General features: G+C 42.5%; 1 protein-coding gene across 2 annotated transcripts in view; it reads left to right on the forward strand.

Annotated features, from left to right (window-relative positions):
• The window catches only part of SRPX (sushi repeat containing protein X-linked), a 149119-nt gene that overhangs the window by 52919 nt on the left and 74630 nt on the right, over positions 1-21570 (forward strand). Inside the window, exon 2 of one of the 2 annotated variants that reach the window (XM_077294776.1) lies at positions 18790-18858. The exons of the other annotated variant lie outside the window; for it this stretch is intronic. Within the exon in view, the coding sequence (XP_077150891.1) occupies positions 18790-18858 (69 nt within the window). The remainder of the gene's footprint in view (positions 1-18789; positions 18859-21570) is intronic. 2 annotated transcript variants of the gene reach the window in all.

The following is a 21570-nucleotide window of genomic DNA, read 5'->3' on the forward strand; positions in this document are numbered from 1 at the left end:
TTGCCAAGCTTCCTTAAGCCCCAGCAGTGTTGGAGACCGCTCTTCACACTCAACACACATCCTGGACCCAGGACCCCGTGCAAGACATCAAGGACCCATCGCCATTGCCAGGAACGGGATCATCAACGCCTGCAGGACGCCACCGGATTCATCACGTGCTGACTGTGTTGCCACCATCGTTAGATCCTAAGACTCTGCAGTCAGGAAGCCATCAAACTGATAACTTTACCTTTAATGAACAGTTGTTATATTTTTGCCCTCAATACCTCACTCAGTACACCTATTGAGCTCCTATCACCTGCCATACCCCTGCCTTTACTTCCCCCTCCCTGCGTGGAGTATACCCCTGTATCAGTAAAGTTACCTCCTGTCCATTACTGCATCCCGCAACCTGCTCACATGTGTATATATATATATATATTTATATATATATATATTATATATGTATACTGCATATGTGTGCAATATATTGTGAAATATATGTATAATGTGTATATGTATGTGAGCATACTGTATATACTGCATATAAACTGAATGTTTCTGTCTGTATATACCTTATATTTGTCCTTTTGCACACTGTATGTGCCTGTATACTGTATATACAATATGTAGTGTATATTTCCATATTTATAAAGTATATATAATGTATGTACATGTATAGTGTATAAGTGCTGCATATATAGTTCTGTAACTCTAGTGTCACCATAATAGGGATCAGCAGTTTATGTCTAATGCCTGTGTTTTACATTCGGGCCTGTTCACACTGTCTTTACTGCACCTGGTGGGTTCTACCTGAATTCCCTATAGAAACATAGATTGCAACGACAGGAATGGAGTTCACATGAATTCTGCAGGTGATGTTTTTGTTTTCTGAACGTGTCCGTGTGTTCCAACAGCCACAGAAAAGTTGACACTTTTTAGGGTATGTGCAGACATTGCAGATTTGCCTGCTGATTTTCCTGCACTAAATCCACAGCTCTTGGCAGAAAATGCACCTGCGTTTTTAATGCGTTTTTTGCGTGTTTTTTACGCGGTTTTAATGCGTTTTACGCGGTTTTAATGCGTTTTTTTATACATTTTTGTATTCGTTTTTAAAAGCTAAATAAAGATGTATTACTGAACAACAAATAAAAGATTTGTGATGTCATGTCTTGTCCAACCTCCTCTTTTACATTTGTTCTACCCACACTCCATTACACACATAGATAGACAGATAAATAAATAGATAGATAGAAGGAATGACATAGATAGATGTAGATAGATATATCTATGGAGAGATGTAGATAGATATATGGATAGTTAGGCTACTTTCACACATCAGTTTTTTCCGTCAGGCAGGATCTGGCGAATTTTTGAAAAAATGGATCCGATGCAACGGATCCATTTTTTTTTTTTTAGAGAAAGAGAGAACGGAAAATGTGCATGATTTGAATGGAAACACTCATGAAAAACCAGACTCGGAGGCCGAATTCATCATTTCACATCTCTGTTTCATACTTTTTTTGCTGGATCCATCGCTGTGCACTTTTTCGCCAGACAGAAAAAACATTCTTCTGTACGTTTTTCTGTCCGCCGGAAGCAGCTTTTCTGATGGATCCGGCAAAAACCGGAGGAAACGTGTGGCCATCAGGCGCAATCCAACGCTAATACAACTCTATGAGGAAAAAACGGATCCGGCGGAAACCCCCCCTGGATCCATTGTTTTCAAAACTCACCTGATTGTGCCTGACGGCAAAAACCTGATGTGTGAAAGTAGCCAGATAGATATATCTATGTATCCATAGATATATCTATCTATCTATCTATAAATATATCTATAGATAGATATAGCCATAGTTATCCATCTATAGATATATAGATTTATAATAGCAAGGCCTATGTTTATTAATGAACGTTTAATTTAAAAAAACGGAAAAAAAGGCGTGGGCTCCCATGCAATATTTCTAGCCTGGGAAGGGGTTAATACCCATGGCCCCTCCCAGGCTATGAATATCAGCCTGCAGCTGTCTGCGTAGCCTTTACTGGCTATTAAAATAGGGCGACCCCCCCCCAAAAAAATGACGTGGGGTCCCCGTATATTTTATAGCCAGAAAGCCTACGCAGACAGCTGCGGGCTGTTATTCATAGCCTAGAGAGGGGCCATGGATATTTGCCCCCCCGGCTACAAATACCAGCCCACAGCCACCCCAGAAATGGCGCATCTGTATGATGCGCCAATTCCGGTACTAAGCCCCTCTCTTCCCACTCCCCTGTAGCAGTGGGATATGGGGTAATAAGGGGTTAATGTCACCTAGCTAATGTAAGGTGATATTAAGCCCGGTTAATAATGGAGAGGCGTCAATAAGACGCCTATCCATTACTAATCCTATAGTAGTGAAAGGGTTAAAAAAATAAAGACACAGCCAGAAAAAAGTATTTTAATATTCTTAATTTCACCATACTTACAATACTCGATTGCCTGCAAAAAAAATAAATAAAATAAACCGTATACTCCCTGTCAGACGCAGTCCAATTAATAACTAGTGTCCCACGACGATCTCCCCTATAGAACAGTGACATCGGGTGATGTCACTGCTCTATAGACCTTCAGTGACACACTGACAGGAGACAATGGCTCCTGCAGTGCATCACTGAGGTTACCTTAGTTCAGGGTCTCCCTTTATGGCAAAGCTGTGTGGGAATTTTCCCACACAGCAGTGCCACAAGTGAGACTAGGGAATATTTTTTACATTGGCGGAGGAATACATTGCGGAAGGATACCTTCCGTCATTGTATTCCTGGAGCCCCTGGAGAGCGGTCGCTGTTGTGAATTCCGTTCTTGGGCTCCCTCCTGTGGTCATGAGTGGTACTTTGTGAGTTCTGTTCATGGGCTCCCTCTGGTGGCTTTTAGTGTTACGGCTGGTCTGTAGCTGGACTCCAGCTGCCTCGTTTCCTGCTAGGCTTGCTGCCTATTTAACTCCATCTGGACCTTTACTTGTTGCCTGCTGTCGTTGTATTCAGTACTGGTTCAGATCTCTCTGGGACTTCCCTTGTGACCTGTCTCCTCGTGGAGAAGCTAAGTTCATGCTAGTCTATTTTTGCTCATTGCTTTTTGAAAATGTTTCTCAGTATGTTATGAGTTCAGTCCAGCTTGCTTATATGCTATTTGATTGCTAGCTGGAAGCTCTGGGGTGCGGAGTTGCGCCCCTCACATCGTGAGTCGGTGTGGGGGTCTTTTTGTATTCTCTGCGTGGGTAACTTTTGTAGTATTTTATACTGACCGCACAGATTCCTTGCTATCTTCTGACTATTTAGTTATTAGCGGGCCTCATTTGCTAAAACCTATTTTCATTTCTATGTTTGTGTTTTCCCCTTAACTCACCGTTATTATTTGTGGGGGGCTACCTACACTTTGGGGAAAATTTCTCTGAGGCAAGTGAGGTTTTGTTTCTCTCTAGGGGTAGCTAGTTTCTCAGGCTGTGAACGAGGCGTCTAGGCCTAGTTAGGAACGCTCCACGGCTGCCTATAGTGTGTGTTGTTAGGATCAGGATTGCGGTCAGTAAAGTTCCCACATTCCCAGAGCTTGTCCTTATTTTTGGGTTTACTTATCAGGTCACTTCATGTGTTCTAACCACCAGGATCATAACAGTACAGCAGGCCAGTAAAGTGTTAATGCATCGCAAAAGAGGGATAAGAGAAGCTCTGAGGTTTTTTTTTCCTCTGCAGTGTGTTTAGCCTCTCTCCTCCCCTTAATCTCTGGGTGGTTCAGGACTCAGCTGCAGATATGGACTTTCAAGGTCTGTCCTCTTGTGTGGATCAGCTCGCTACAAGGATACAAAGCATTCAGGATTATGTAGTTCGCAGTCCTATGTCAGAACCTAAAATACCAATTCCTGAGCTGTTCTCTGGAGATAGATCTAGGTTTTTGAATTTCAAAAATAATTGCAAATTGTTTCTTTCTCTGAGACCTCATTCCTCTGGTGACCCTGCTCAGCAAGTTAAAATTATTATTTCTTTGTTACTTGGTGACCCTCAAGATTGGGCATTCTCCCTGGCGCCAGGAGATCCTGCATTGCTAAATGTGGATGCGTTTTTTCTGGCGCTTGGATTGCTTTATGAGGAACCTAATCTAGTAGACCAGGCAGAAAAGATTTTGCTGGCTCTCTCTCAGGGTCAGGATGAAGCAGAGGTTTACTGTCAGAAGTTTAGGAAGTGGTCTGTGCTCACTCAATGGAATGAGTGTGCCCTGGCAGCTATTTTCAGAAAGGGTCTTTCTGAAGCCCTTAAGGATGTTATGGTGGGGTTCCCCACGCCTGCGGGTCTGAATGAGTCAATGTCTTTGGCCATTCAGATTGATCAGCGTTTGCGGGAGCGCAAACCTGTGCACCATCTGGCGGTGTTTTCTGAACAGAGGCCTGAGTCTATGCAATGTGACAGGATTCTGACCAGAATTGAACAGCAAAATCACAGACGTCAGAATGGGTTGTGCTTTTACTGTGGTGACTCCACTCATGTTATCTCTGATTGTTCTAAGCGCACAAAGAGGTTCGCTAAGTCTGTCACCATTGGTACTGTACAGCCTAAATTCATTTTGTCTGTTACTTTGATTTGCTCTCTGTCATCCTACTCTGTTATGGCTTTTGTGGATTCAGGCGCTGCCCTGAATTTGATGGATTTGTCATTTGCCAGGCGCTGTGGTTTTATCTTGGAGCCATTGCAATTCCCTATTCCACTGAAGGGAATTGATGCTACACCATTGGCCAAGAATAAGCCTCAGTACTGGACTCAAGTGACCATGTGCATGACTCCTGCACATCAGGAGGTTATTCGCTTTCTGGTGTTACATAATTTGCATGATGTTGTCGTGTTGGGTCTGCCATGGCTGCAGGTTCATAATCCAGTCCTGGATTGGAAAGCAATGTCTGTGTCAAGTTGGGGTTGTCAAGGGGTACATGGCGATGTTCCTTTGGTGTCAATTGCTTCTTCTACTCCGTCTGAAGTCCCTGAATTTTTGTCAGATTACCAGGATGTATTTGATGAGCCCAAATCCAGTGCCCTACCTCCTCATAGGGATTGTGATTGTGCCATAAATTTGATTCCTGGTTGTAAGTTCCCTAAGGGTCGACTTTTTAATTTATCTGTACCAGAACATACCGCTATGCGGAGCTATATAAAGGAGTCTTTGGAGAAAGGGCATATTCGTCCGTCCTCGTCACCTTTGGGTGCAGGGTTCTTTTTTGTGGCCAAGAAGGATGGTTCTCTGAGACCCTGTATAGATTATCGCCTTCTAAATAAAATCACGGTCAAATTTCAGTACCCTTTGCCTCTGCTGTCCGATCTGTTTGCTCGGATTAGGGGGGCTAGTTGGTTCACCAAGATAGATCTTCGTGGAGCTTATAATCTTGTACGTATAAAGCAGGGCGATGAATGGAAGACAGCATTTAATACGCCTGAAGGTCATTTTGAGTACTTGGTGATGCCTTTTGGGCTTTCTAATGCCTCTTCCGTGTTTCAGTCCTTCATGCACGACATCTTCCGAGAGTATCTGGATAGATTCATGATTGTGTACCTGGATGATATTTTGGTCTTTTCTGATGATTGGGAGTCTCATGTGAAGCAGGTCAGGATGGTGTTTCAGGTCCTGCGTGCCAATGCCTTGTTTGTGAAGGGCTCTAAATGTCTCTTTGGAGTCCAGAAGGTTTCCTTTCTGGGCTTTATTTTTTCCCCTTCTACTATCGAGATGGATCCAGTTAAAGTCCAGGCCATCTATGACTGGACTCAACCTACATCGGTGAAGAGCCTTCAGAAGTTCTTGGGCTTTGCTAATTTTTACCGTCGCTTCATCACTAATTTTTCTAGTGTGGTTAAACCTTTGACGGATTTGACTAGAAAGGGTGCTGATGTGACTAATTGGTCTTCTGCGGCCGTTGAGGCCTTTCAGGAGCTGAAACGTCGGTTTTCTTTGGCTCCTGTCTTGCGTCAGCCTGATGTCTCTCTTCCCTTTCAGGTCGAGGTTGATGCTTCTGAGATTGGAGCAGGGGCTGTCTTGTCACAGAGAAGCTCTGATGGCTCGGTGATGAGACCATGTGCTTTCTTTTCTAGAAAGTTTTCGCCTGCCGAGCGGAATTATGATGTTGGTAATCGGGAATTGTTGGCAATGAAGTGGGCATTCGAGGAGTGGCGACATTGGCTTGAGGGAGCCAAGCATCTCGTGGTGGTCTTGACGGATCACAAGAATTTGATTTATCTCGAGTCTGCCAAGCGGTTAAATCCTAGACAAGCTCGATGGTCGCTGTTTTTCTCCCGTTTTGATTTCGTGGTGTCATACCTTCCGGGCTCAAAGAATGTGAAGGCTGATGCCCTTTCTAGGAGTTTTGTGCCTGACTCTCCGGGAGTTTCTGAACTGGCTGGTATCCTCAGAGAGGGGGTGATCTTGTCTGCCATCTCTCCTGATTTGCGGCAGGTGCTGCAGGAATTTCAGGCCGATAGACCTGACCGTTGTCCACCGGAGAGACTGTTTGTCCCGGATAGATGGACCAGTAGAGTTATTTCCGAGGTTCATTCTTCGGTGTTAGCGGGTCATCCTGGGATCTTTGGTACCAGGGATTTGGTGGCTAGGTCCTTTTGGTGGCCTTCTTTGTCACGGGATGTGCGTTCCTTTGTGCAGTCCTGTGGGATTTGTGCTTGGGCCAAGCCTTGCTGTTCTCGTGCCAGTGGATTGCTTTTGCCTTTGCCTGTCCCGAAGAGGTCTTGGACGCATATTTCCATGGATTTTATTTCGGATCTTCCAGTCTCTCAGAGGATGTCTGTCATCTGGGTGGTTTGTGATCGTTTTTCTAAAATGGTCCATTTGGTGCCCTTGCCTAAGTTACCCTCCTCCTCTGATTTGGTTCTGCTGTTTTTTCAGAATGTGGTCCGTTTGCATGGTATTCCGGAGAACATTGTGTCTGACAGAGGGTCCCAGTTTGTGTCCAGATTTTGGCGGTCCTTTTGTGCTAAGATGGGCATTGATTTGTCTTTTTCTTCGGCCTTCCATCCTTTAGACGAATGGCCAAACCGAACGTACTAATCAGACCTTGGAAACTTATCTGAGATGTTTTGTTTCTGCTGATCAGGATGATTGGGTGACTTTTTTGCCATTGGCTGAGTTCGCCCTCAATAATCGGGCTAGTTCCGCTACTTTGGTTTCGCCTTTTTTTTTGTAATTCTGGTTTTCATCCTCGTTTTTCCTCAGGTCAGGTTGAACCTTCTGACTGTCCTGGGGTGGATTCTGTGGTGGATAGGTTGCAGCAGATTTGGAACCACGTAGTGGACAATTTGACGTTGTCACAGGAGAAGGCTCAGCGCTTTGCTAATCGTCATCGCTGTGTGGGTCCCCGACTTCGTGTGGGGGATTTGGTATGGTTGTCATCTCGTTATGTTCCTATGAAGGTTTCCTCTCCTAAGTTCAAACCTCGTTTCATCGGTCCTTATAAGATTTCAGAAATCCTCAATCCTGTGTCATTTCGTTTGGACCTCCCAGCATCTTTTACCATTCATAATGTGTTCCATAGGTCATTGTTGCGGAGGTATGTGGTGCCTGTGGTTCCTTCTGTTGATCCTCCTGCTCCGGTGTTGGTCGAGGGAGAATTGGAGTATGTGGTGGAGAAGATCTTGGATTCTCGTATTTCGAGACGTAAGCTTCAGTACTTGGTTAAATGGAAGGGCTATGGTCAGGAGGATAATTCCTGGGTTGTGGCCTCTGATGTCCATGCTGCCGATTTGGTTCGTGCCTTTCATTTGGCTCGTCCTGATCGGCCTGGGGGCTTTGGTGAGGGTCCGGTGACCCCTCCTCAAGGGGGGGTACTGTTGTGAATTCCGTTCTCGGGCTCCCTCCTGTGGTCATGAGTGGTACTTTGTGAGTTCTGTTCATGGGCTCCCTCTGGTTGCTTTTAGTGTTACGGCTGGTCTGTAGCTGGACTCCAGCTGCCTCGTTTCCTGCTAGGCTTGCTGCCTATTTAACTCCATCTGGACCTTTACTTGTTGCCTGCTGTCGTTGTATTCAGTACTGGTTCAGATCTCTCTGGGACTTCCCTTGTGACCTGTCTCCTCGTGGAGAAGCTAAGTTCATGCTAGTCTATTTTTGCTCATTGCTTTTTGAAAATGTTTCTCAGTATGTTATGAGTTCAGTCCAGCTTGCTTATATGCTATTTGATTGCTAGCTGGAAGCTCTGGGGTGCGGAGTTGTGCCCCTCACATCGTGAGTCGGTGTGGGGGTCTTTTTGTATTCTCTGCGTGGATAACTTTTGTAGTATTTTATACTGACCGCACAGATTCCTTGCTATCTTCTGACTATTTAGTTATTAGCGGGCCTCATTTGCTAAAACCTATTTTCATTTCTATGTTTGTGTTTTCCCCTTAACTCACCGTTATTATTTGTGGGGGGCTGCCTACACTTTGGGGAAAATTTCTCTGAGGCAAGTGAGGCTTTGTTTCTCTCTAGGGGTAGCTAGTTTCTCAGGCTGTGAACGAGGCATCTAGGCCTAGTTAGGAACGCTCCATGGCTGCCTATAGTGTGTGTTGTTAGGATCAGGATTGCGGTCAGTAAAGTTCCCACATTCCCAGAGCTTGTCCTTATTTTTGGGTTTACTTATCAGGTCAGTTCATGTGTTCTAACCACCAGGATCATAACAGGTTGCATCAGCTGATATGGCTGCTCTCCACGGGAGATCGTCGTGGTACACACGTTTTAATTGGATATCTACGGATCAGGGAGTATATTGTTTGTTATTTTATATATTTTTTACAGGTGATAATGGCTTCGGGGATCAAGGTGATGGTGAGTATGTACTCTATATTGTATGTACTGTATGTCTATATGTATGTATTGTATGTAATGTATGTCACGCCATTCTGTCTGTATCTGGTTTTTGGCGTGACAATTATTATTATTATTTATTTATATAGCACCATTGATTCCATGGTGCTGTACATGAGATGGGGTTACATACAAGTTACAGATATCACTTACAGTAGACAAACTTACAATGACAGACTGATACAGAGGGGCGAGGACCCTGCCCTTGCGGGCTTACATTCTGCAGGATTATGGGGAAGGAGACAGTAGGTTAGGGGTTGCAGGAGCTCCGGTGTTGGTGAGGCGGTAGCTTCGGTAGTGATGAGGAGGCAGCGGGGTCAGTGCAGGCTGTAGGCTTTCCTGAAGAGATGTGTTTTCAGGCTCTGTCTGAAGGATCCCAATGTGGTGGATAACCGGACGTGTTGGGGCAGAGAATTCCAGAGGATGGAGGATATTTGGGAGAAGTCTTGTAGGCGATTGGATGAGGAGCGAATAAGTGTGGAGGAGAGAAGGAGGTCTTGGGAGGACCGGAGATTAAGTGAGGAAAGATATATTGAGATTAGTTCAGAGATATATGGAGGAGACAGGTTATGGATGGCCTTGTAGGTCAGTATTACTAATTTGAACTGGATACGCTGAGGGAATGGGAGCCAGTGAAGAGATTTGCAGAGGGGGGAAGCGGAGGAGTAGCGAGGAGAGAGATGGATTAGTCGGGAAGCAGAGTTAAGGATGGACTGGAGAGGTGCAAGGGTGCTAGCAAGGAGGCCGCAGAAAAGGATGTTGCAGTAGTCAAGGCGGGAGATGATGAGGGCATGCACAAGAATTTTAGTAGATTGAAGGTTGAGGAAAGGACGGATTCTGGAGATATTTTTGAGCTGGAGGCGACAGGAGGTGGAAAGAGCTTGGATGTGCGGTTTGAAGGACAGGGCAGAGTCGAAGGTTACTCCGAGGCAGCGGACTTCCGGTACAGGGGAAAGCATTATGTCATTGATTGCGATAGATAGGTCAGGTAAGGAAGATCTGTGGGATGGAGGAAAGATGATGAGTTCAGATTTGTCCACATTGAGTCTGAGGAAGCGAGAGGAGAAGAAGGAGGATATGGCTGATAGGCACTCTGGGATTCTGACAGCAGAGCGGTGACATCTGGGCATGTCTTTGCTTTAACCCTTTGCTCCTTTCCCCCTAATTGAGCTGGGATACTGTTGGCTGTTACCTGTATGGAGCCTTCTCAGTTCTCTGCTTTGCTGCATAGCCGTACATGGGTGGTTAGGTCTTTGCTCTGCTGCATGATCATCCGCTTGTGCGGTCCCTGGTTGCCGCTGTGGAAGCTGTCCGTGGGTTGCGAGGTCATTTGCAGCTGGTGCATGACTTTCCACGTGTGTCAGTGCATGCAGTCACAGCCAGGTGCCCTAAGCCACAGTTCCTGCACTGATTGTGCTGTAATGGTTTCTGTTTGTGCTAAGGGCGTGCGCGGCCACACCTCCTCTGCTTTTATCAGGGTTAGTGTGTGTACTTGAAATGCTGTCCCCAGCCAATTGCTGAGGGGCAGCTCCTATATAAAGTTCCCCTGCCCCATGGACGGGGCCTGAGCTACTCACAAAGCTCCTGAACTTTGCTATGTGTGTTTGTGTTCCTGCACCTCTCCTGTCTATGTTTTGGTACCAAAGTCCTTGCTTTGATTCCTGTTTTGTCCTGTTCTGGCACCTGTCCTGGAGGTGATATATCCAGGCCCAAATCCTTGATCCTGTACCTGTCCTGTACCTGAACCTGTCTGAACTCTGTCTGATGTGATATACCGCATGAAAAACTGCTGAAGATCCGCAGCATCAAAAATGGTGCGGATCTGCGGTAAAATCCGCAACGTGTGAACATGCCCTTAGACAAAAAAAACAGAAAGACTCTGAGGGTATGTGCAGATGATCAGTTATTGCTGCAGGTTGGAAGCTTCTTACTTGTGCAGCGTCCAGATGTTACAGCACAGTGGATGGGATTTCAAGAAACCCCATGCCCACTATGCATGCACGGATTCATGCAGCTCACCCGTGGAGACAGACACGTGGCGCGTCTTTCCAGACTGCAGTATGTCAATTTATCTTGCGGAGATGCGAGATAACTGATACCTGTACACTGTATTGGACGCTGTGAATCCGCTCCGCACTGTTCAGTGATCACAGAGGATTCACCTGCGTTCAATAGCCCTCAGCAGACATGTGCTACGTCAATTTCAGAAAAAAAAAAAAAAATTAATTTGCCCTCTGCTTGTGTCACTGCAGTCTGTGGCCCCGCCGGGGATTTGCGTGAATCCTATTTTAGGGGGATTCAGGCAGAGCTCTGTTACAAATGAACAAGCGCTATACAGTCATATAATTAATTTTAGGTGATTAGGACGGCCCTTGACTTCCCAAGATGTAGGGGGAAGTTCCTGCACAAGCAATATCAAAAGTACACCCATAAAGATAACATTGTGGCAATAAAAATGGCCGATCCTGATTAATCATTTTAACCCCTTCCCGACATCGGACGTACTATACCGTCCGATGTCGGGTCCCCTGCTTTGATGTGCGCTCCGGCGGTGAGCGCACATCAAAGTCGCGACATGTCAGCTGTTTTTTACAGCTGACATGTGCGCGCAATAGCGGCGGGTGAAATCGCGATCACCCGCCGCTATTAACTAGTTAAATGCCGCTGTCAAATGCAGACAGCGGCATTTAACTACCGCATCCGGCCGGGCGGCCGGAAATGAGCGCATCGCCGACCCCCGTCACATGATCGGGGGTCGGCGATGCTTGGATATTGTAACCATAGAGGTCCTTGAGACCTCTATGGTTACTGATCGCCGGTGGCTGTGAGCGCCACCCTGTGGTCGGCGCTCACAGCACACCTGCATTTTAGCTACATAACAGCGATCTGATGATCGCTGTTATGTAGCAGAGCCGATCGGGCTGTGCCTGCTTCTAGCTATAGAGGCTATAGAAGCATGGTAAAAGTTAAAAAAAAAAGTAAAAAAAAATGTGAAAAAAATAAAAAAAATATAAAAGTTTAAATCACCCCCCTTTCGCCCCAATCAAAATAAATCAATAAAAAAATAATCAAACCTACACATATTTGGTATCGCCGCGTTCAGAATCGCCCGATCTATCAATAAAAAAAAGCATTAACCTGATCGCAAAACGGCGTAACGAGAAAAAAAATCGAAACGCCAGAATTACGTTTTGTTGGTCATCGCGATTTGCATTAAAATGCAATAACGGGCGATCAAAAGAACGCATCTGCACCGAATTGGTATCATTAAAAACACCTTCTCGGCACGCAAAAAATAAGCCCCCAACCAACCCCAGGTCATGAAAAATGGAGACTCTACGAGTATCGGAAAATGGCGCAATTTTATTTATTTATTTTTTTGCAAAGTTTGGAATTTTTTTTCACCACTTAGGTGAAAAATAACCTAGTCATGTTAGGTGTCTATGAACTCGTACTGACCTGGAGAATCATAATGGCAGGTCAGTTTTAGCATTTAGTGAACCTAGCAAAAAAAACAAACAAAAAACCAGTGTGGGATTGCACTTTTTTTGCAATTTCACCGCACTTGGAATTTTTTTCCCGTTTTCTAGTACATGCCATGGTAAAACCAATGGTGTCATTCAAAAGTACAACTCGTCCCGCAAAAAATAAGCCCTCACATGGCCAAATTGACGGAAAAATAAAAAAGTTATGGCTCTGGGAAGGAGGGGAGTGAAAAACGAAAACGGAAAAACGAAAAATCCCACGGTCATGAAGGGGTGCAAGAAAAAAAGAATAATGTTAATGAATTGAATAAACATGAAAAATAAAAAAAGGAAGAAAGCATAAACATCTGCTAATAATGGAACATGACTTCTTTGCGCATGTTCAAACCATCTGGATCACACGCACCTAGGCTATACATCCAGAATGCTTCCTTGGTAAGTGTTTCCTGTAGTTGCCCCCTCTCTGATTTGTTGACTTTCTCAAAGACAAACACTTGCAAAGACGTGGTCTGCTTATTAAGAACCATGATAAAAAGTTGAGATTCATAAGAGATATTACAGTAAGTAACATTATTGATTAGCATATCTGTGATGTGTTCTGAGAACCTTCAATTTGCGCGCAGTGGAACCAACATACATTCTTTGACAAGCCGAGCAATTTGTAATGTATATTACATTCTGACTACTGCAGTTAATGTAATTTCATATTTGTAAGTACTGTGATGGTTAAAGAAATTCTTTGTTACAAGTGCATGTGAGCACGTTCTACGTTTATTGCCGCCACATCTGTAAAAACCCTTACATGATAGCCATGTTACCAAGAGTAGTTTAGTTACTCGTTTGGTGTTTGGTCACAATGTCACAACCAGTGTCACGAATAGAGGACAGTATAGGTTCTTGATATAATATTGGCAAAAATTTTGTACCAATGGATTTAATACGAGTAAATTGGGAACTATATTGTATTGCAAGAACTTTATTGTCCCTATTTTTGGTATTGTTTTGCCAAAAGGTCCTGTCTGTTTTTGTTCCGAATTATGTGGGATGCCCTCTTTAATGTCCAGGATGGATAACCCCTTTTATGTAATCTAGCACTAGAGTCTTTTATTTCCTTATTAAGTCAATTCCTCTTAATTCTACTAAATTCCCACACCGGTATAGACCGAATCGTATGTGGGGGATGACCACTGCGTGCATGTAGAATAGTTTTTACCAGTAATAGGCTTAATGTAAGTTTAAGTACATATTAAATTGCCAGCACATCCAACAATTTTAGATCTAAAAATTATATTTCAATGGAGTGAAAAGAAGATGTAAATTTAAGGTTAAAATTATTATTAATGTACTCCATGAATTTTGGTATGGCAGGTTGTCGGTGTATCTGCCATACCAGTGGGGGTGAGTGGAGAAAGGGTTGGAGACAGAAGACAGAAAAAAGAAATCCTAGTTCACAATAGGGTAGAACTGAATTGGCCAACGATAAGGAATATTTAGCTCCCATTGACACTCACCTTTTCTGTAAATAATAAACATGGCCAAAAACAGAAAAAAAAATTGTGTCATAAGAAAATGGGTGACTTGATTAATGTAATTTTGGAGATCTATTGAAAAATTACCATATCTTGACAGATGAAATTCCAGAGCCTTTATGGCAACATTATGAAGTATAGATGTGTATATTGACACAACGCCACAACTTAACCATGAAAACTCACTAGACCACGTCTTATCTGAAAAGTATTTTAAGATGTTACATGAGTCCTTTAGGAAACCTGAAGTTCTTTGAGCTTAAGGCTGGAGTGTGAAATCCAGCCATTCACCCAAATGTTCTGTCAAAGAGCCGATTACCGATACTATGGGTCTCATAGGTGGAGGATTTGTGGCTTCATGACTCATGGGCAGCGTGTGCATGATTAGCATGACGGGAAATTCAACTATTAAGTAATCCTTCTGTTTATTATTTAGAACACCCAAGAAAAAAACTTCATCAATTAAGATATTGAACTCCAAGTGAAATAAGTGGGTGGGGTTACAGGATAAGTTGATATACATGGATGTATCTTTTAATAACTTCAAAATTTGGTATTTATATACCATAGTATCCAAAACCACTCCCACCCACCTTTGTCTGACATTTTTATTGTGATGTTTTTCATGTTTCTTACTTGTTGTACTGATTTTGAGAATGGGAAAGATTCATGCATTTATTCTCAGATTGAATAGTGGCATGAAGAGTTTTTAATTCCTTCTGAATTCTCTCCAGTAAGCTATCCATGCAGTCTGCTCTAGACTGCACCGGATAAAAATATGGACAGGAAGTATTGAAATCCACTCTGGGTCACAGGAATCACAGATGGATGACCCTAATTTCTGTAAACAAAGAATGGACTGTTCACGAAAATTATAAGTGAAAAATTCATTGACAATATCAATAGAAACATGGACAGAGGGGGAATCTTGCTATGTCCAAAAATGTCTTTTGATAGTGAGGTTGCATATAAATTTGTAGATATCCATAAGTGTTGAAAAAAGGACAAAATTATGATTTGCCACAAAATTGAATTTATAAGATAAAGTTGACAGTTGTTGTGAAGTGAGTTCCACTGAAGATAAATTGAATACATTTTATGTATTATCCATGATATTTGATATTATGACAGTATTTGTTCCTTGTATGTGGCATTATTCGGTCACTATATGGTGGTAGTATGTGAACTGGTCATGGTGTGGTGTAATTGTTCCTTGTATGTGGTATTATTCGGTCACTATGTGATGGTAATATGTGGTTTGACCATGGTGTGACGATATTTGTCCATTGTATGTAGTGCTATTGTTCATTTTTAAAAATCTATGTGACAAATTCCCTTAAAGAAAAATAAATAAAAATATACCTAAAAAGAGTATTGGGTATGTTAAGAAATGTTTAATAGGTTAGAGTACAGTAGGGCCCAACCAAAAGTGTCTTTGTTGTGGTGGCGGCTTAAAAAAATCTTTGGCCAAAACAAAAGCTGATGGCTATGTACATAATCTGGTGTTTGATGGGAACTGTTAATATGTGATTGATGATGATGTGGTGCAGAAGTGGAGTTTTTCCAAGAGTCGGCGGTGGGACTGTGGAAGGTTCAAGGGGTGGAGGTGGAGCTGGAATGGAGCCTGAAAAACAGATGAAGCATCACTTTTACCTTGAATTTTAGCAGCCAACACCATGCATATTGTATGGCAGGGGTGGGGAACCTCAGGCCCCCTGGCCATTTACGGCCCTTGATGACTTTTTATCCAGCCCCGGGCAGATTCTCAGGGACCACATTCTTGGGCAGGGAGGTGTATTTTGATTGCCACCAGCTCATTAATTTCTTCTTGCTCTGTTAGCACACACATGTAGTGTTCACTACTGAACACTGAAGGGCATGCAATGAAAGATTACGTCAAGAGTCAGGATGTACTTTGTGGGCACAGTTTGTACGGCCCTCGATGGATGGTATAAATATCCACATGACCCTTGGCAGAAAAAAGATTCCCCACCTCTGTTGTATGGGGACAGAATGATCACTAATACCATTGAATCACTATCTGCCTGGATGATTGGGCTTTTAATCAGCTTGTATATAGTTGTTTAGTGCCTGTTATGGGCAGAAATCTGCTAGTGCAAACAGGCCATAAACCAGAATAAAACACTGAGAAATTGAACAATATGTACAAATCGAAATACACATATTTATTTTTCTGATTTAATCTATGGAGTCAAAGGAATTAGGAATCCCCTGTTCCTCCTCAGTGCAATTGGGTTTGAATGTTGGCACATGAACGCTCTATTCAATCTGACAAAACCCTTCTCTACTCAATCCTGACTGCGTGAGGAGTAACGCAGGGTTAGAACCAACATTTTTGTGATTGCTATAATAGAAGGTTTTCAGAGTTTCCTGTATCTTTGTATCTTAATTGTGAGGAAATGTCCAAACTTCCTTTAAGAATATATTTTTTCTGCTGTCAATGTTCCTATATTTTGATGTGAAATTTGGATGAAACAATTTAAATATGTAAATACTAATTTACTCTACTACAAGGAACGTACTCAGGTCTATTTTCAGCATGTGGTGTAAGAAATGGCATATAAACCAAAAACTGGTCACGCCCTGAGTGTTTCCAAACTGAGATGATGGCAGCTCCCAGGACGTATCTTCAAATAGCCCAGTTCTATTGTTGTACGTGTCTAAATTACGATCCTCCCAATGTAATCTGTAATCTCTAACCTCTTGCTTCCTTTTGAAACTCTATAGACACTGTAATTCTGTGGTTTGTGTAGTCTTTATACAGTGGCGCAAAGACACAGATTAGCCTTTTATTTTAAACACTTTTTAATTTTATTCTCATGAATTGCACTCATAAAATTCTCCTTTTATTTTGACGATTATAGAGCCATTCCGACATGGTAAGTACACCAGCCTTGTCAGGTCTAAGAGATTTATTTATTCATGTATGAAGTTTTTATTGTGAAATCAAATGAAAGATCCGCTTTAAGGACCTGGCATTCTTCTTTAATTTTTTCATCGTAATATTCCATAATCTATAACATTTTTATTTTTCTATCAATGTAGCAATATGAGGGCTTAGTTTTTGTGCCATGGGTTGTGTTTTAATGGTGCTATTTTATGGAACAGACAATTTATTAGATTTGATAATTTTGGCTAGAGTGGATGCAAAAAATAACAGCAATTCTGCAATTTTTTTCTATTCATTGTTTAGGTTTTGTTTTTCCAATGTTTACCACACAGTATAAAAGACATGATAACAGTATAAAAGACATGATAACAAAATGTGTATATTTCACGTATCGTCACAATTAAAGCATTATCAATTTTTTATTTTATATTCTTGAATGTGGTTTTGAACACATTCAGGGGAGCAGTTTTTAGAATAGTGTCACTTTTGGGTCCTTTCTGTCATATAGATCCCTCAAAGTCACTTCAAATGTGATGTGATACCTAAAAAAATGGTTTTGAAAATTTTGGTGGACAAATGAGAAATCGCTGGTTAACTTTTAACCTTTCTAACTTCCTAACAAAATAATATTGTGCAGATGAAAAGTAGACATGTCGGAAATGTTATTTATTAACCATTTTATGTGACATACTGTATTTTCCAGACTATAAGACGCACTTTTTCCCCAAATTTTGTTTGGGTGAAATGGGGGTGCGTCTCATGGTAGGAATATACTTACAAATCCTGTGGTGGCGGCGGTCCTGATGCAGCCTCCTGTCCCAGGCTGGTGCGGCTGTGGTGCGGCGGTGGCGTTGCTCTGTGGTGTGGTGGTGGCGTGGCTCTGTGGTGGTGGTGGGGCCCCGCCGGCATTTCGTCAAAGCCTGGAAGCTCCGTTGCTGCGATGCGGTGGTCTCCAGTAAAATGGCTGCCGGGGGGCGGCGCATGCTCAAATTCAGATCTCGACAACGAGATCTCGTCTTAAGATCTCAACTCCCGAGATCTCGGGATAAGATCTTGCTGTTGAGATCAGAATCTGAGCATGCACTGCCCCGGCGGCCATTTTCTCGGAGGCACCGCATTGCAGCAATGGAGCTGCAGGGGCTTCCGGCCTTTGACAAAATGCTGGCAGAGTGGAGCCCCGCCAACACCACAGAGCCCATCACCACCACACCACCACAGAATGCTGCCACCCCACAGAGCACTGCCGCCCCGCCACCCTACAGAGCCCAGCCACCTCACAGAGCCCAGCCACCCCACAGAGCCCAGTCACCCCACAGAGCCCAGCCACCCCTCAGAGCACCACCACCACATAGAGCACCGCCATAACACAGAGCACCACCACCGCAGAGTACCGCCACAACACAGAGCACCGCCACTGCACCAGCCTGGGATGGGATTTCCCAGAGGCCACCACACCAGCCTGGACCACCGAACAACCCCTGTGACCGCTCCTCCATCTGTGCCAATCCCTTCCCTTGGATTCCCTTGACACATTATTTCTTTTTCCCAATTTTCCTTCTGAAAATTTGGGGTGCGTCTTATGGTCCAGTACGTCTTATAGTCCAAAAATACAGTAGCTCTCTGACCTAAGAGCATAAAAATAAAAAAAAATTGCCAAGTTTTCATTACTTTCACAAATAAATGCAAGTGATATCAAAGAAATGTTACCACTATCATGACATGCAATATGTCCCGAAAAAACAATCTCAGAATCAATGGAATCCATTGAAGTGTTCTAGATTTATTACCTCATTAAGAAACAGTGGTCAGAATTGTAAAATTTGGCCTGGTCATTAAGGTACAAATTGGCTCTGTAACTAAGGGATTAAATAAACTGTAGAATTACCTTATTGCTTTACTATAATTGCACTTACACCAATGCTAATAAACCCTGGACATAGATGCTTAGACTATAAATATTGCTTGCTGAATCCCTAATATAATTTGTGCTTGGCTTTTTTATTTTCAATATTTATTTTTTTATTTTAGGATCGGGATATTCACCACTAGAAGATGATGAGGATGCTGCTTATGCTCGCTCTAGATATCGCTATGGAGGTGATTGCTTTGCTTATACTGCTTGCTAAAAGAAAACTACTTATTGCTTCACTAAGAATTGCTTACAAAATTGATATTCATAACAATTATTTCCAACTATTCATTGCCCATCTCTATTAGGATATGTCCTTTGTGTAATTTTATTTTTTCAATCTTTTTTGGATGTTTTTTCTCTTTGGGATTTGAAAATTAGAACAAAAAGTAGAGTTTTATATGTGTGCTGATAAGTGTTATTTTTTTCCAAAAGAGTTATCATTTTAATCGTGTGTCTATATCTGCTTGCTAAATACACTTACAGTGAGGAAAATAAGCATTTGATGCTCTGCCGATTTTGCTAATTTTTCCACCTATAAAGAATTGAGAGTTATGTATATTTTATCATAGGTACACTTCAACTGTGAGAGACAGAATCTTGAAAAAAAATCCAGAAAATCACATTGTATTATTTTTACATAATTAATTTGCATTTTATTGCATGAAATAAGTATTTGATACAATAAAAAAACTGAAGTTAATATTTGATACAGAAACATCTGTTTGCAATTACAGAGGTCAGATGTTTTGTGTAGTTCTTTACCAAGTTTGCACACATTGCAGCAGGGATTTTGGCCCACTCCTCCAAACATTTCAGACTTCGGGGGCTGTCACTGGGCACCCTTGAGTTTCAGCTCCATCCACAGATTTCTATTGAGTTTTGGTCTGGAGACTGGCTAGGCCCCTCCAGGACCTTGAAATCCTTCTTACGGAGCCATTCCTTAGTTGCCCTGGCTATGTGTTTTGGGTCATTGTCGTGATAGAAGACCCAGCAATGACCCATCTTCAATGCTCTGACTGATATATTGTCCTGTAGCCCATTCCAGCCTTGTGCAGGTCTACAATTTTGTCCCTGGTGTTCTCAGACAGCTCTTTGTTCTTGGCCATGGTGGAGAGGTTGGAGTGTGATTGATTGTGTGGACAGCTGCCTTTTATACAGCTAACAAGTTCAAACAGATGCAATTACAGTTGTGCTCAAAAGTTTACATACCCGATAGAATTTTTACTTTCTTGGTCTTTTTTCAGAGAATATGAATGATGACACCAAAACTTTTTCTACACTCATGGTTAGTGGTTGGTTTATTGTCAAACTTCTGTGTTTTCTCTTTTTAAATCATAATGAAATCTCAAAATATCCAAATTACCCTGATCAGAAGTTCACATACCCTGGTGATTTTGGCCTGATAACATGCACAGAAGTTGACACAAATGGGTTTGAATGGCTACTAAAGGTAACATCCTCACCTGTAACCTGTTTGCTTGTAATCAGTATGTGTGCATAAAGCTGAGTGAATGTCTGGGATCCAGACAGACTCTTGCATCTTTCATCCAGTCACTGACATTTCTGGATTGTGAGTCATGGGGAAAGAAAAATAATTGTCAATGGATCTACAGGAAAAGGTAGTTGAAATGTATAAAACAGGAAAGGGATAAAAAAAGATATCCAAGGAATTGATAAGGCCAGTCAGCAGCGTTCAAACTGTGATTATCAAATGGAAAATCAGGGGCTCTTTAAAAACAAAACCACGGTCAGGTAGACCAACAAAGATGTCGTCCACAACTGCCAGGAAAATTATTCGAAAAACCCACAAATAACATCAGCTGAAATACAGGACTCTCTGAAAACTAACGGTGTGGCTGTTTCAAGATGCACAATAAGGAGACACTTGAAGAAAAATGGGCTGCATGGTTGAGTCACCAGAAGAAAGCCATTACTGCACAAATGCCACAAAGTATCTCACCTACAATACAAAAAACTGCACAGAGACAAACCTCAAAACAATTGGAACAAGGTAATTTGGAGTGATGAGACCAAAATTAAATTTTTGGGTACAACCATAAACGTTACATTTGGAGAGAGGTCAACAAGGCCTATGATGAAAGAAACACTATTCCTACTGTAAAGCACGGAGGTGGATCGCTGATGTTTTGGGGATGTATAAGCTACAAAGGCACGGGAAACTTGGCCAAAGTTGAAGTAAAGATGAATGCAGCACGTTATCAGCAAATACTGGAGGCAAATTTGCACTCATCAGCCCGTAAGCTGCGCATGGGACGTACTTGGAAGTTCCAGCATGACAACGATCCAAAACACAAGGCCAAGTCAACCTGTCGGCTACAGCAGGACAAAGTGAAGGTTCTGGAGTGGCCATCTCGGTCTCCTGACCTCTATATCATTGAGCCACTCTGGGGAGATTTCAAGCGTGCAGTTCATGCTAGACAGCCCAGGAATTTACAGGAACTGGAGGCCTTTTGCCAAGAAGAGTGGGCAGCTTTACCACCTGAGAAAATAAATAACCTTATCCACAACTACCACAAAAGACTTCAAGCTGTCATTGATGTTAGAGGGGTAATACACAGCATTAAGAAATGGGGTATGTGAACTTTTGATCAGGGAAATTTGGATGTTTTGGGTTGTCATTATGATTTAAAAAGAAAAAACACAGTACTTTGACAATAAATGACAACAAATGGCTTCACCCAACCAATAACCATGAGTGGAGAAAAAGTTTTCGTGTTATCATTCATATTCTCTGAAAAGAGGCCAAGAAAGCAAAAATTCTGCCGGGGTATGTAAACTTTTCCGCACAGCTGTAATACAGGTAATGAGTGCAGAGTAGGAGGGCTTCTTGAAGAAAAACTAACAGGTCTGTATGAGCCAAAATTTTTGCTGGTTAT

Source organism: Ranitomeya variabilis, chromosome 3 (genome assembly GCF_051348905.1).
Source record: "Ranitomeya variabilis isolate aRanVar5 chromosome 3, aRanVar5.hap1, whole genome shotgun sequence".
Classification (NCBI taxonomy): domain Eukaryota; kingdom Metazoa; phylum Chordata; class Amphibia; order Anura; family Dendrobatidae; genus Ranitomeya; species Ranitomeya variabilis.